Genomic DNA, 14,567 nt, shown 5'->3' on the forward strand with positions numbered 1-14,567 from the left:
ATGAGGGAGGCGGCCGCGGAGCCCCAGCAGGAGCCGGCGGCCGGGGATGCGGGAAACAGCGTCTGTGCGGAGCCGGCGGGGAGCGGCCACTGCGGCCAGCCCTGTGAGTGGTGGGGCCGCCCCCAGCCTTGGCCAACCCTGCCCTGGTGTGTCTTGGCTCCCGTCCACCCCCTGCAGGGGCACTGCCCAGCCCTGGTGTGTCTTGGCTCCCGTCCATCCCCCTGCAGGGGCACTGCCCTGCCCTGGTGTGTCTTGGCTCCCGTCCATCCCCCTGCAGGGGCACTGCCCTGTCCTCGGATCCCAGCTCCCATCCACTGCCCTGCCGTCGGGTCTCATCTCCCCATCCATCCCCCAGCAGGGCTGGTGCCCTACCCCACCCCTGTGGTCACATGTCCCATTCATTCCCCCTGCAAAGGGCACTGTCCTGCCCTGGAATCCCATCTCACTATCCATCCCCCTTCAAGTGGGACTGCCTGCTCTGTGGGCACAGCCTTGGCCCTGGTGGTGTCACTCCAGCCCTCTTCGGGGGGGCACGGTGTCTCACCCCATCTTTTCCAGCCCTTCAATGTGGGTGAGATTGCCTCCCCATGGGGTCCCAAACAACCCATCATCTTCCTTTCCCTAGTATAGTCGTTCTCAACGTTTGGTCCATGAACCCCTGATGGTCCACAGACTGTTTAAGGGTTCCATGAAAGACTTTGACTGAAAACTGACTGAATCTGTTCAGCTATATATATACAGACAATAGATTTTCAAAGGGGTCCGCACCTCCATTTGAAATGTTTTAGGGGTCTGCACATGAAAAAAGATTGAAGACCACTGCCCTAGTGCAGTGGTCTCCAAAGTTTTTGGATCGTGCACCCCCACGGTGCTGCCGAAGAAAGGAGAGGGGAAGACTTACCACAGAGGGGAACACTTGCCGCAGGCGTGCCACCGAAGATGGGAGAGGGGAAGACCTGTCGCGGGCGTGCTGCCAGAGAGGAAGGCCTGCTGCAGTCGTGCAGAGCTGCTACCGAAGAAAAAAAATGGCGAAGTGCCGTCCGGCAGCGCTCCTCCTGCTGCGCACCCCCTGGGATCCTCTGGCTCACCCCCTGGGGTGTGTGCACCCCACTTTGGAGACTACTGCTCTAGTGGTCTCCCCCCTTCCCAGCTCATCGTTCCCTGCAGTGCCTTTCCTTGAGGGTGTTTTCCCATATCTCCCTGTAGGGGCACCTCACTATTCCTGTGTAGTCTCTCCTGCCCCTTCACTCTTCCTCCTGGGGGTCTTTTCCTACCCCATCTGCACCCTGTAGTGAGCAGTAGCCTTCACCAGGGAGTCTCAGACATCCCCACCCTGCCGAGGACTCTGTCTTTTCCTTGGGCAGGAGTGTGACCTGCCCGTTTACCCTGCACTGCCATTCCCCTGGGTTCTCTATGTGCTGGAACAACATCACGGGGTCATGGTGCATGTACGCTGCAAATGGTGGCCCATGACAGCAAGTCTCAAAGCCCAGGTCTACAGACTCTGGCTCGTTGAGCTCACAATACAGTGCTAAAGATAACTGCAGCTCACAGAGGCCCTGGGGAGCGGATAGGGGTAGGGGCTCTAGCACAAGCTGCAATGTCTACATAGCTGTTTTTAGCGCTGTAGCATGAGCCTGAGTCTGTAGACCTCGGACTCCAAGACTCACTGCCACAGGCTGCTGTTTGTAGTTTAGATGTACTGTACCATAGTCTCAGAAGTTGCAGTGCCATGTCACGGTGGTTCAGTGAATCCAAGCACAGTCTTGCACTTTCTGAACCCTGCAAAGGTTTGCAAACAGTTCCCCTTTGGCCATAATATTGGGAGCCATGGTGCCACCCAAGCTTGGAATATCTGGACCTGACTGTATACCTCTGGATATCTCTAAATGATGAGAAGTGGGAAGGTGTATTAAAAACACTAATAGAATAGGATAAAACAAGATGTACATTAACAGTTTGGGGCTTTAAAGTAACCAATTTTTTGCAATATGTTTTGCAAACAGGGAAGAAATTTGTATATGTTGAGCCACCTAAGAGAGTTAAGGAAGTACTTGAAGAAGAGCTTTATTTTCGGAGAGATGGATGCCAAATTAAACATCCAGCTGCAGGTAATCTCTATAGTCAGAAAATAAGAAGTGTTTGTTTGGGAAATGGAATCTAAAATGCTGATGAGAGAGTATGCTGAAAACCAGGTCAGTTCATTAAAGCAAAGCCATGATGTTGATTATCATCCTTATGGGAATGTACAGAACTTGGAGAAATCCTTATGGCCCGTTATTTGTTCCATCATTCTAAAACTTGGGGAACATACAGAGTACATAGAAGTCCATGCAATTCATCAGCTTGACATTATGCAACATAGAACCCGGAAAAGACCATGTGATTCAGTAACCTGATATTTCTCAAATTTTCTCGTGGCAAATATACCTATGTTACCTTCTTGACACCATTGCACAGAGAAAATAGCTCTTTCCCTTTGTTTCTTAAACACTGAGTTCAGCATATTTCTAACTCCATATTTTATGAAATTAAATTGCAGCTACTCAGACTATGGATTTAGGAACTTGTCTGATTTGCTTGTGGTCATGCAAGATGTTTATGCTACTCTTGAATTCCCATTTGAAGTGTAATCACAAGGGGCAGAAGAGTGTTTTAAAATATGACACCTAGACTACAAGAGGCAAAGAGATCTCTGCTTCCCAGTCAGCTCTGCAACTTGCCACGTGGGATATGAATGTTATTTTCAGTGTATCGGTTTCCATGACGTTTCAGTCTTTCCATTGAGCAAATCAGACTGCTACAGAACCAGGATCTGCAGCAACTTTTTAGGGCTTGCATGGCCCCAATGGTACTTTCTGGATAAGACCCAGAGTGTGTTTAAATAAATCCTATGGCAGGTCTCAAAACATACCTTGAGTATCATTTTCTTCAATTAATATGCTTCGGTCTATACCTAGTTAAAATCATTTTAAGAACATATGATCCGTCTATTTTTAAGTCACATGTTCAAAAACATATCCTTGTGGCTATTTTATTGTTTAAGATCTCTCCAGCCTTGATTTGTGTCTCCCTGAGTCTATTAATAGAGTTTCCCAAATCCCATCATTTGAGACTAAAATTGTCCTGCACAAACAAGGCTACTGTTTCTTCTGTAGCATCCTGTTTTAGCGCTGCTAGTGATTGTATATCACATAAAGAAGGTGCTTCCGTAACAATCATTTTCTGGATAGGTTTCACTTATGCTACTGTTATACTGTACTTTTCCTTTTGATATAGGACTTGGTTTTAAAAGATTAGATTTTTATCCATAAATGTTGATTCCACTGTACATACAGAAACTGATAAAAATAATTCCATTAATAATAAGCAAAATTTACCTATAGGCAAAGTAAGATAATGGTAATAGATAAGAGTTTGATTTAAGAATATTTACTTTGAATATTTTGATATATGATGTTGACAATTTGTTTTTTAACACCTATAAAATAGGGCTGTCAAACGATTTTAAAAAATTGCAATTAATCAAAAGATGAAAAAATAGTTACAATTAATTACAGTTTTAATTGCACTGTTAAACAATAATAGAATACCAATTTAATTATATTTGGATGTTTTTCTTTCTTTTCAAATAATATCGTTTTCAATTACAACACAGAATACAAAGTGTACAGTGCTTATTTTATTATTTCTATTACAGACATTTGCACTGTAAAAAAGATAAAAGATAGTATTTTTCAGTTCACCTCATACAAGTACTATAGTGCAATCTCTTTATTGTGGAAGTGTAACTTACAAATGTGGAATTATTTATTTATTTATTTTTTTACATAACTGCATTCAAAACCAAAACAATGTAAAACTTTAGAGCCTACAAATCCACTCAGTCCGCTACTTATTCATCCAATAGCTAAGACAAATGAGTTTGTTTATATTTGTAGTTGATTAATGCTGCCTGCTTCTTATTTATAATGCCACCTGAAAGTGAGAACAGTCATTTGCATGGCATTGTAGTAGCCGGTGTTGCGAGGTATTTACGTGCCAGATATGCCTAAACATTCGCATGCCCCTTCGTGCTTCGACCACCATTCCAGAGGACATGCTTCCATGCTGATGGTGCTCATTAAAAAAATAATCTTGGGGGAGATTTCTAAAGATGCTGTCTGGTTCTTATTTACAATGTCACCTGAAAGTGAGAACAGGTGTGTTCTACTTGGTACGATCCAAAGCAGTGCGAACCGACGCACCTTCATTTTCGGCATCTGACTCAGATGCCACCAACAGACAGTTGATTTTCTTTGTTGGTGGTTTGGATACTGTAGTTTCGGAGTATTGCTCTTTTAAGACTTCCGACAACATGTTCCACACCTCATCCCTCTCAGATTTTGGAAGGCATTTCAGCTTCTTAAACATGGGGTTGCATGCTGTAGCTATCTTTAGAAATCTCACATTGGTACCTTCTTTGTATTTTGTCAAATCTGCGGTGAAAGTGTTCTTAAATTGAGCAACATATGTTGGGCCGTCATCTGAGGCTTCCATAACATGAAATATATGGCAGAATGTGGGTAAAACCATGAAGCATCGGAGTCACCCGATGAAGTGAGCTGTAGCTCATGACAGCTTATGCTCAGATAAATTGTTTAGTCTCTAAGGTGCCACAAGTACTCCTTTTCTTTTTGCGAATACAGACTAACACGGCTGTTACTCTGAAACCTGTCATTAACAGGAGTTGTAAGTCTGCATTCCTGATCTGTTCCCGGTAAAAGCATCACACAGATAGAAGACCCTTTGTTCCCCCCGCTCCAGATTTGAAAGAATTTTGTCCTCTCATTGGTCATTTTGGGTCAGGTGCCAACTAGGTTACCTTAGCTTCTTAACCCTTTACAGGTGAATGGGTTTTGCCTCTGGCCAGGAGGGATTTTATAGCACTGTATACAGAAAGGTGGTTACCCTTCCCTTTATATCTATGACTGCATTATTTTTTTTTAACAAGCATCACTGTTCTCACGTTCAGGTAATACTATAAATAAGAAGTGGGCAGCATTATCTCCCATAAATGTAAACAAACTTGTTTGTCTTAGCAATTGGTTGAACAAATAGTAGGACGAGTGGACTTGTAGGCTCTCAAGTTTTACATTGTTTTGTTTTTGAGCACAGCTTTGTAACAGAAAAGTCTACGTTTGTAAGTTGCTCTTTCACGATAAAGAGATTGCACTATAATACTTGTATGAGGTGAATTGAAAAAATTCTATTTCTTTTGTTTATCTTTTTACAGAGCAAATATTTGTAATCGATATAATAATATAAAGTGAGCACTGTACACTTTGTATTCTGTGTTGTAATTGAAATCAATATATTTGAAAATGTAGAAAAGCATCCAAAATATTTATAATAAACAATAATAGAATACTAATTTAACAGTGCTATTAAAACTGCAATTAATCACAACTATTTTTTAATCTAGTTAATTTGTTTTGTGTTAATTACTTGAGTTAACTGCAATTAATTGACAGCCCTTCTATAAAGCTTTAGCTTTTTGAATCTCAATGTTTACTGTCATTAAATAATTATTATGTGATCTGGCCCAGGATTTCCTGCAGCTGTGAAAATTCAAATCAATAAAAATAAAAACATGCTTAAAAACAAATATTGATATTATCCATCAAAATTATTGTGCCAAGCTTGTATGTGACCAAAAGCTAAATTCAGAGGTAAGTCTAAGAAGTATCCTCCATCTTCCCACCCCTTGAATATGTAAATTACACCCCTCTAGATTCACTGTAACTCAGGTTTTATCGTCACTGCAAAAAAGGTGTGTTTTTTTACATTGCGAAAGCTATCTCAATGTAAAATCCTAATGGAGACATGACATAGGTAGTTTTACCTATAGCTATACCAATATAGCTACTCAGGGTCAATACACCCCCTTGAGAACTAGCTATATTGAGTTAAAACTACAGTGCTTTGTCTCCACTAGGATTTTACACTCAGATGGCTATCGCAGTGTAAAAACACAACCTTTTTTCCAGTGAAAACATGAGAGGCTATGTTTTCAACTCTCCTACCATACAGTTTGGTTGCTAAACATTAATCTTGTGTGTTCCCAATATACCTTAAATTCCCTTTCTGTGAAGAACAAACATACATCCTCCACCCTGAATGGAGGCTTTGGGGCAAGAGTTCCTGACTCCTACCAAGTCCTTATTATGCAACATTGCAATGGTCTTTGGACAAAGAGAGTGAGACCACTAACTTGCAGACTCAAGATCCAATCTTGCATTCCTTGCATACATACTCAATATTCCATTGAAGTCAGTGTGAGTTTCGGGTGGGCTAGAAGGGCAAGATTTTGCCCTCAAGGCATGAGAGGATCACATTGCAGTTTAAAAAGATCCATAGTAATATACCAGATTGGGAATAAGGAAGGAGGGTGTTTGGCAGATCCCACTGAAACATTCTTGGAACATTTTTTAGCTGATGTCACTAACTGGCTTTTCATTATTAAATTGCTTTTGAAATCTCCATTGACTACACTGAAAGGCATCTCAGCATATTTTTTGTTTGCTTATTTAATTATTGTTTAACCTTTATATTAGAGTTGTTTCATGACTATGTATTCCTACAGCTAAACCCAGCAGCTCTGACTGGTAGCTGATGTGAAGGATTATTGATAAATGAAGCTTAAACAGTTCCTTTTTGCAATCTGTTCTCTCAGGCTGTTTTTTCCTGCTCAATGGGCAATCGCAGATTTGGCCAAACTCCCAGTGAATGCAAGAGCAGTTTCTAGTAAGGTGAACGAATCTGCACCTACAGGACTTTGAGTCACCACATAATAAATATAAACCTCTTTATTGTTCTTCCACATTTTTACTTAATCCCTTTCAACGCCTCCTTTACCTGCCTTTTAAACGTTAGTGAGATTTTGAATGTTTTCCAGCTGACTGAGAGCACCACACTGTTATCTAGCAATATTGCTGTCTAGCTGTGAAATGTTAGGTAGCATAAAATCATTGATGTTAGAGATGGAAAAGGCCATGTAGGTCATTCAGCACATCTCCCTGCGGGTGCAAGATTGTACCTTCAGTACATTTTAATCAAATATTTGCACAAATATTAAAACCAATGTGTTATTTTTGGGGTGAACATTAGTTTTAAAATTATTTGATGAATCTACCATACCTACTTAGTTCATCCAGGAAGTCTGCTTTTACAGCATATCTACCAGGTCCATCCACCCATTCTATAATAGAATCCACACATTCGCTTCCCTTATGTAAATGGTTGTTTGAATGAACATATTAATGAGATATCTGTCTGATTATGTAACAGGCAGGGGCTAGTAAAATGCATTTAAATCCGCACAAGACCATTAGAGGGTCTGATCCAGGAAAGTACTGAGAGTTCTCAACTACCACTGACTGCACTGTGGGTTGAGAATGCACTGTATAACAAGGGACTGGATCCTTAGTTTTTAATAGGCTTATACAGTTAATTGTAATAGTGTCCTGCTCCTCATACATAGTATCACAAAAGTCTTTTCTTTAATCATTACAACATGCTCGTTAATATCGTCACAGTACTAGGGTAAAATCAGTCTGAATTCCTATTAATAAAACTCTTTCCACATGAGTTATTCCTTTTTCAAAAATCTCTCCAAGCTTACGGAGAGTTGAATTTTCTGTTATTTTAAAATATGCTTGCACCTGAGTTAATGTCTGTTTAAAAACCTTGTTCCTGTCTGCACCCACTCATCCTGCTATTTCCTGTAGAAGCTCTTGATTTTTCAGGGGGCTGGGTGGGCAATCATCTTTGATAAAAAGACTTTATCCTTAGATGGGAGGAGATATAGAAAGGCACTGTTTCTATTGTAACATAAATCACCAGCACACTTGGAATTGAAAGGTACCATTGGTAGGGAGACAAGGTGGGTGAGGTAATATCTTATATTGAACCAACTTCTGTTGGTGAGGTCTGGTCTGCGCTACATACCTATATCGGTATAGCTGTATCGCTATGGGGTATGAAAAATCCACTCTCCTGAGTGACGTAGTTATACTGATTTTTATCTTCCATGCAGACAGCACTATGTCGGTGGGAGAGCTTCTCCTGCGGACATAACTACCGCCTCTCAGGGAGGTGGATTAACTATGCTGACAGGAGAGCTCTGTCCTGTCGGCGTAGAGCGTCTTCATTAAAGTGCTACAGTGGCGCAACTGCATTGGCAAAGATGCGCTGATGCAGTGTTTTAAGTGTAGGCTTGTCCTGAGAGACAAGCTATCAAGCCACACAGAACTCTTCTTCAGGACTGGGAAAGGAACTCCCAGAGTCACAGCAAAATGCCAGGTGGAATAGAGTGTTTAGCATAGGTAGTTAGCACATAGTATAAGGGACCATTCAAGCTAGAGTGGCCCGTTAACAATCTCTGCAGTCATAGGACAAAAAGAGAGGGTTAGTGGGCTACAGATTGTTGTAATAAGCCATAAATCCAGCATCTCTGTTCAATTCATGATTTTTGGTGTCCAATTGAGTAATGAATTTAAGCTCCCAGCCTCGTCTTTTGAAAGTGTTGTGCAGGTTTCTTTTGAGGATGAGGGCTGATAGGTCAGATATAGAGTTCACCCACAGGGCGTTTTTGTGTTTTAACAAAAGGTTTGTTGTTGTCTTTTAATGTTTTCCTGTGTAAATTTATTCCAGAGCATAATGATTGTCTGGTTTCACACACAGAGTTGCTATTTTGGCATTTAGTGCACTGGATGAGGGATGCCGCACATAGGTGCTGGAACTGAGGGTGCTGCTGCACCCCTTGGCTTGAAGTGGTTTCCATCATTTACTGTTTGGTTCAATGGCTCTCAGCACCCCCACTATACAATTTTTTCCAGCACCTCTGACACCACATGTTGTGATAGGCATGTGTAGGACCATGGATCTTGAAAAGTGTTTTGTAGGGGGTGTTGATCATTATAGTAGTGGAGATATGTCTGCAGGTTTTGCATCTGTTGTTCTGGCAGGGTCTGCTGCCCCTTTGAATTGGTGTGTCTTTCACGATAGGATCCCCATTAAGTATGGGTTGATAGTTGTTTGATGATACACTAAGACTGTGAGTTGGTCATGGAGGTCACAGATTCCGTGATTTTGCATGACCTCCATAACTTCAGCCCTGCACAGCAGGGCTCAGGCTGTTGGCGCCAGGTTGCGGGGTTCGGGCTTCCATGATTTATTGTTTATTGCCTGCGTCCTGTCTGTGACTTTTACTAAAAATACCCCTGACAAAATCTTAGCCTTATTATACTGCGTGTGGATTCCAGTGTGGGGTGGTAGGTGGCAACTAGTAGTATGTGGTCAGAAGGGATTTTATTTTTGTATTGAAGCAGATTCTCTTCGGGCATTTGGGGGACCCATTCCCTGATGTAATCTACTTCTCTGGTGGAGTGTCCTTGGTTGGTGAAGGTAGTTTTGAGTATTTTAAGGAGTATATCCTGGACTTTCTCCTCAGAGCATATTCTATGGTATCTGAGTGTCTGGCTGTAGATAACGGATTTCTTGGTGTGTTTGGGGTGGTTACTGGATCTATGAAGGTAGGTGTGGTGATCTGTGAGTTTCTTGTATATAGTTATCTGTAGGGTTCCATTGTTGAAGCTGATCATGGTGTCTAGGAAGTTGATGCTGGTATGGGAGTGTTCTAGAGAGAGTTTAATGGACTGGTGATGACTGTTGAAGTTGTGATGGAAATCTATGAGGGAGTTTAAGTCATCTCTTCAGAGGATGAAAATATCATCAGTGTATCTCAAGTATATTATTGGTTTGTGGTGCATTTGCCCAGAAATTCTTCTTCAAGGTGGCCCAAGAAGAGGTTGGCATATTGGGGAGCCATCCTCGTACCTCTGGCTGTTCCCATGTTATGGACAATGTGTTTGTTGTTGAATGTAAAAATTGTTATGGATGAGGATGAAATGGATGAGTTTAGTGATGTGTTTGGGGTGGATAGCCCAGAGTTGTCTATTGTCTTGTAAATATGTGAGGCAAACAGCTATGCTGTCATTGTGAGGGATGTTGACATATAGGGAAGTGAGATCCATGGCGGCAAGGATGGTGTACTGAGGTAGGTTATTAACGTTGCAGCATTTGTGGCGGAAGTTGGTTATGTCCTGGAGGAAGCTGGGCCTTGGTATGGTGAGTGGTTTGAGGATGGTTTCTATGAGTCCCTATATTCCTTAGTAAGAGTGCCATGGCTGGTAGAAGGTCCCTCGTGTGGGTTCTTGGAGGATGAGTTTGTAGAGCTTCTCTTGGTGTTGTTTGGGGAAGGAGTTAATGAAAACCTTAAATTCAATAACTGTTGATCTAAAATGTTAGAAAATTAAAGTATGTTAAGTAAATTGTGTGCTATATCTTTTGTGTAGTGTTTGTCTGTTTCTAGTAAATTATCTTGTTTCTGTTCATTACGTTGACCAAAGATATTTGTTTTAAAAGTGTTTTATATTAATTCTTTTACAGCAGCCTAGGTGAAAAGTAAAACAAACCAAGCTAGAATAATCCATTTTAATGGTATTGTTCTAATACATTTTTAACAGTGGCTCTGGAAGGAATATGGAGTTTGAAAAGAAATTTCTCCATGGGAGGCTTGAAGCCAACATCACAGAACAGAAACACTTTACTTTCACAGCCCAAGTACTATTCCAGGCACGGAGGAATAAGAAGTAAGAGACAGTAATCAGTAGATTTCAACTGTAACACCTCATTTTGCAATATTAGGATGACACTGTTTTATAATACACTACAAACCTATTAAACAGATAGCAATTGTACCTTGCTTGGTTTTATTCTATTTACCTAGGTACCTATATGGCCCGCATCACCATAGCATCTTGGCATTTTTTAACAGATCAACAACCTCTTCTTTTCCTTCAGCAAATAGCAGGGCACTGGGTTGCAGACCCTACATGGGAAAGTTGCTCAGTGCTGCTTTATTGAGTCACCTTAAGCTCATGTGCTAAGGACTTTGCTTGAAGATGTAGAATACTTACTTTTTATTCATGTTGGTGGGTGGCTCTTAATAGCTCTATGTGGCTCTTGAGTCACACTTGCTTTCCTCTCTTCGTGGGATTCAGAGTTTTCTGCAGGTCTTGGAATGCTGTGACCCCCTTCCTCTGCACATTTCCCATTGGGGAGATACGAGGTTGGGGTGAGATCTCGGTCATTTCCTTCTTTGTATGTTGGGAGGGTAGTGGGCAGCTTGGGGAGGTTTCTCTTTTCCCTTACAATCCCCAAGGAGCCTCTTCAGTCCGATGGGCCTGTCCTCTCCCAGCTATCAGCATAGCATGCTCACTATGCCCAGCAGCTCTCTTTCTGAGGAATTTGTAGACTTTGTGGTGGGGAGAAAGCTGCCAAGCTCAGGGGCATACAGAGTTTATAAGCTCTGTCAGGGCAGTGCTGCTAGGGCCAGGGGGACCATGCAGAGTTCATACTCTCTGCATACTGTGTGGTTAAGTGGGGCTCCTCTTCACCAGGCTGGGGAGTGGGCACTCCAGGCAGGACTTGCTTCAGCTCCTCTGTAGCAGCTCTCTCCTCCTGCCCGGGCATGTGATTCTGTGATTAACCTATTATCGATCCCATAAGAACTCATTTTTGGGGGGCCCATAAATTGTTGGCTTACACACAGTATCTACACCTAATTTCTCCCCAACCTCCACGGTTATTCTCCTTCCCTCAAAGGTTGCATGCTTTGCTGTGTGCACTGCTCCACAGTGGATTTCAACACCCTGTGCTTGCTTTGTCTTGTCCTGCTTCCTTACAAATATAAAATGTGCTAGAATTCTGAGGCAAAGGCTGTTTAAAAATATCCCCTGCCAAGTAAAATCTGTACTAATTTCTGTTGTTTCCATATATTTTTTCCCTCTAGGATAGCTCCAATGAAAAGCAACTTCTCCCTTTCTGGAGGACATGGGTCAGGGCAGGCACCTCCATGTGTTACCAAGCCTACGATTATTTTGTTCCAGCAAACTCAAAGTACCATGATATAGACTGTGTATTATATTTTGTACAATAAAATAATAAAGCCATCTGTATTGGCACCTGATGAGCTCTAACTACAGAGCGCTGTAGCTAGAAGGTGTTGAATGTGCAAAGGCTTGATTGCCAAACCTGTCTATTTGCAGGCATTGGCAGGTAAAGATCAGTCACTCAGGTTTATTGATGTTTTTTTACCTCAAATTAACATATTGGGCAAATGACCTTGTACTAAGGTCTTGTCTACATGGAAAAATTGTAGCAGTATAGTTAAAGTGGCACATTTCCCCTAGTGTGGATGCAGTTATAGACATATAAAGTGCTTATCCCAGTAGAGCTTTTTCCCATATGGGAAGGGGCTGGGGAATAAGCAATAGTGATATAAGACACCTTTATACTGGTATAACTGTGTCCACACTATAGGTCATACTGGTATAGCTAGTTCAGTAAAAAATCACACCCACAGCTGATAGTTATCCCAATACTATGTGATCTGGCTTCAGCTCTCATGCTCACCAACACATCCCCCTTCACACATACATACAGCAATGACAGCACCAGCTGTACACTCCCTTTCACCTGAGAGCGACTGGAGGAATGCTCAAGTTGGGGGAAAGAGAAGCTGGTGAGATCCTAGGGTAGAGAAGAGAGGAACTGGACACAGACTAGGGTAATGGCGCAAGGTTGAAAAATAAGGGGCATAGGCAAGGAGCCTGAGAAATTTAATGGAGGAATAAGGGGATCCCCAGGAAAAAGAGGGAGGGGGCAAAAGAATGGAAACCAGAGGTGTGAGGGAACAGGCAAATATCCTGGGGGTAGAGAGACAGGGAAGATTCATGGGAAAGAATGGGACGAGGGGAAGGAGAGAGAGGAGGACCATCCGGAGACCATGCAATATAGGGGAGAAGCAAGAAGGAACAGAGAGACAAGGGAGGCCAAAGTAGGAAAGAGCAGAAGAGGAGGAATAAGGGGACAGAGGCAACCTAGGGAGAACAAGCAGGGTAGATACCAGAACGGGGCAAATAGGAAAGAGGCAAAGAAGGAGAGGGAGATGCTGCTTTTCAGGGGAAGGAAAGATTCAAATAAGAAAATTAAATAGAAATGAAGGAGAAGCAATAAAATGGATAAAAGAAGAGAGAAAGGGAGGTGGTAAGAAGTGGAAGAGAGGGAGAATCAAGAAGAGATACCTACAATGCAGACATTAGTGAATTTCCTGTATATATTACTGCTGCTATATTTTATTGTCTTTCCTTGACATTTGTCCTGTGGCCTGAATTTTCAAAAGCAAATAGGTTTTGGGTGTCCAACTTGAGACACCTTAGAGGGACTTGGTTTTCACAAAACGCTGAGCACCTGCCCTGTCAAAATCTGAGCCTTTTTTGGTCTCTCCAGTTGGCCGCTCCAAATCACTAGTCACTTCTGAAAATGTAGGCCTGCCCATCTAAAGTGTTGGGCTCACTGTTCTGCTCAGTTGTTACTTAACGTTATATTTCTTAGTCACCTGATATTACTGTAACATCCATCTCTGAGCTGAAAGGAAACCTGCATGTATCTTGGCCAGCACAACTCCACAATACAAGATGCCTTTGCCACGTGTGAACAGTGAAATGTGTTTGAGGGTAAAGTGTAGTTAATGCTGGTATTTTTGGCCCTCTTTCTGGCAATTTTACTGTAAAGTGATACCAATCCCCACAGCAAGATTATAAAACAATTGACAAGTGTTTTAACCTCCTTTGTCTGGGCTCATTTATTGATGGCAGCATCTTGTAGGCCCAAAATTAAAATATTGTGAATCAAGATCCTCATTTAATAAAGGTTGAACATAACCACCCCCCCATAATGTCTAATATTTACACAGCAAAGTTATTCTGGTGTTAAAGAGAATAGAAATGGGCACCAGGGAACCCAGAAATAATAAATCCATTAACTGCAGCCTTTAGGCATTATTACAGTGAGGTAAAAAGAAATGGTTAATGAGAAATCCATTACTTATTGATAGGAACAGTTACAGCATATTCCCAACTACTTGTTTCACGGTTTACTCCAGGTTGAATAACCTTTAGCCCTTATCCCAGAGTTTTCATCTTCAGAGAACTTCACAAGTATTCTCACAACACACTTGTCAAGTAAGCAAATATTATTTTCATTTTACAGATGGGCAAACTGAGGCATGGGGGTTAAGTGACTTGCCTGAGGTCGATGAGGGAGCTGGAGCTCAGGAGTTCCTGGCTCCTCATACTTTGTGCAGGCTGCTAGTCCATACCTTTCATGTGGCCTGATCCTGAGAGGTGCTGGGCACATGCAGCTGCCACGGTCTTGCTGAGGATACACCCTTAAAACCATCAGTTAACATAATAATGAACCAAACATGAAAATTTGCCTCTTTTCTAAGAGCAGAGTTGTTATTGTCTTCATTTCACACTGACGAGTGCTAAATTCCATATGAGCAGTCTTCCTTTTTACCCAACAGCCATATTAATCATCCACGTCCACATCACCTTGGGTCTTTTCCATACTAATCTGGCCCACCCTTAATCCAGCCAAAAAACTGCTGACAAAATCAT

At 42.0% G+C, this 14,567-nt stretch overlaps 1 protein-coding gene across 1 annotated transcript; it reads left to right on the forward strand.

Annotated features, from left to right (window-relative positions):
- C1H11orf97 (chromosome 1 C11orf97 homolog) lies at positions 1 to 11,901 on the forward strand. The gene is made up of 4 exons (XM_077809437.1): positions 1 to 103; positions 2,007 to 2,111; positions 10,569 to 10,694; positions 11,897 to 11,901. The coding sequence occupies exons 1-4, from the start codon at positions 1 to 3 to the stop codon at positions 11,899 to 11,901; spliced, it is 339 nt and encodes a 112-aa protein (XP_077665563.1).
- Positions 11,902 to 14,567: the final 2,666 nt, after the last annotated feature.

This window comes from Eretmochelys imbricata, chromosome 1 (genome assembly GCF_965152235.1).
Source record: "Eretmochelys imbricata isolate rEreImb1 chromosome 1, rEreImb1.hap1, whole genome shotgun sequence".
Lineage (NCBI taxonomy): Eukaryota > Metazoa > Chordata > Testudines > Cheloniidae > Eretmochelys > Eretmochelys imbricata.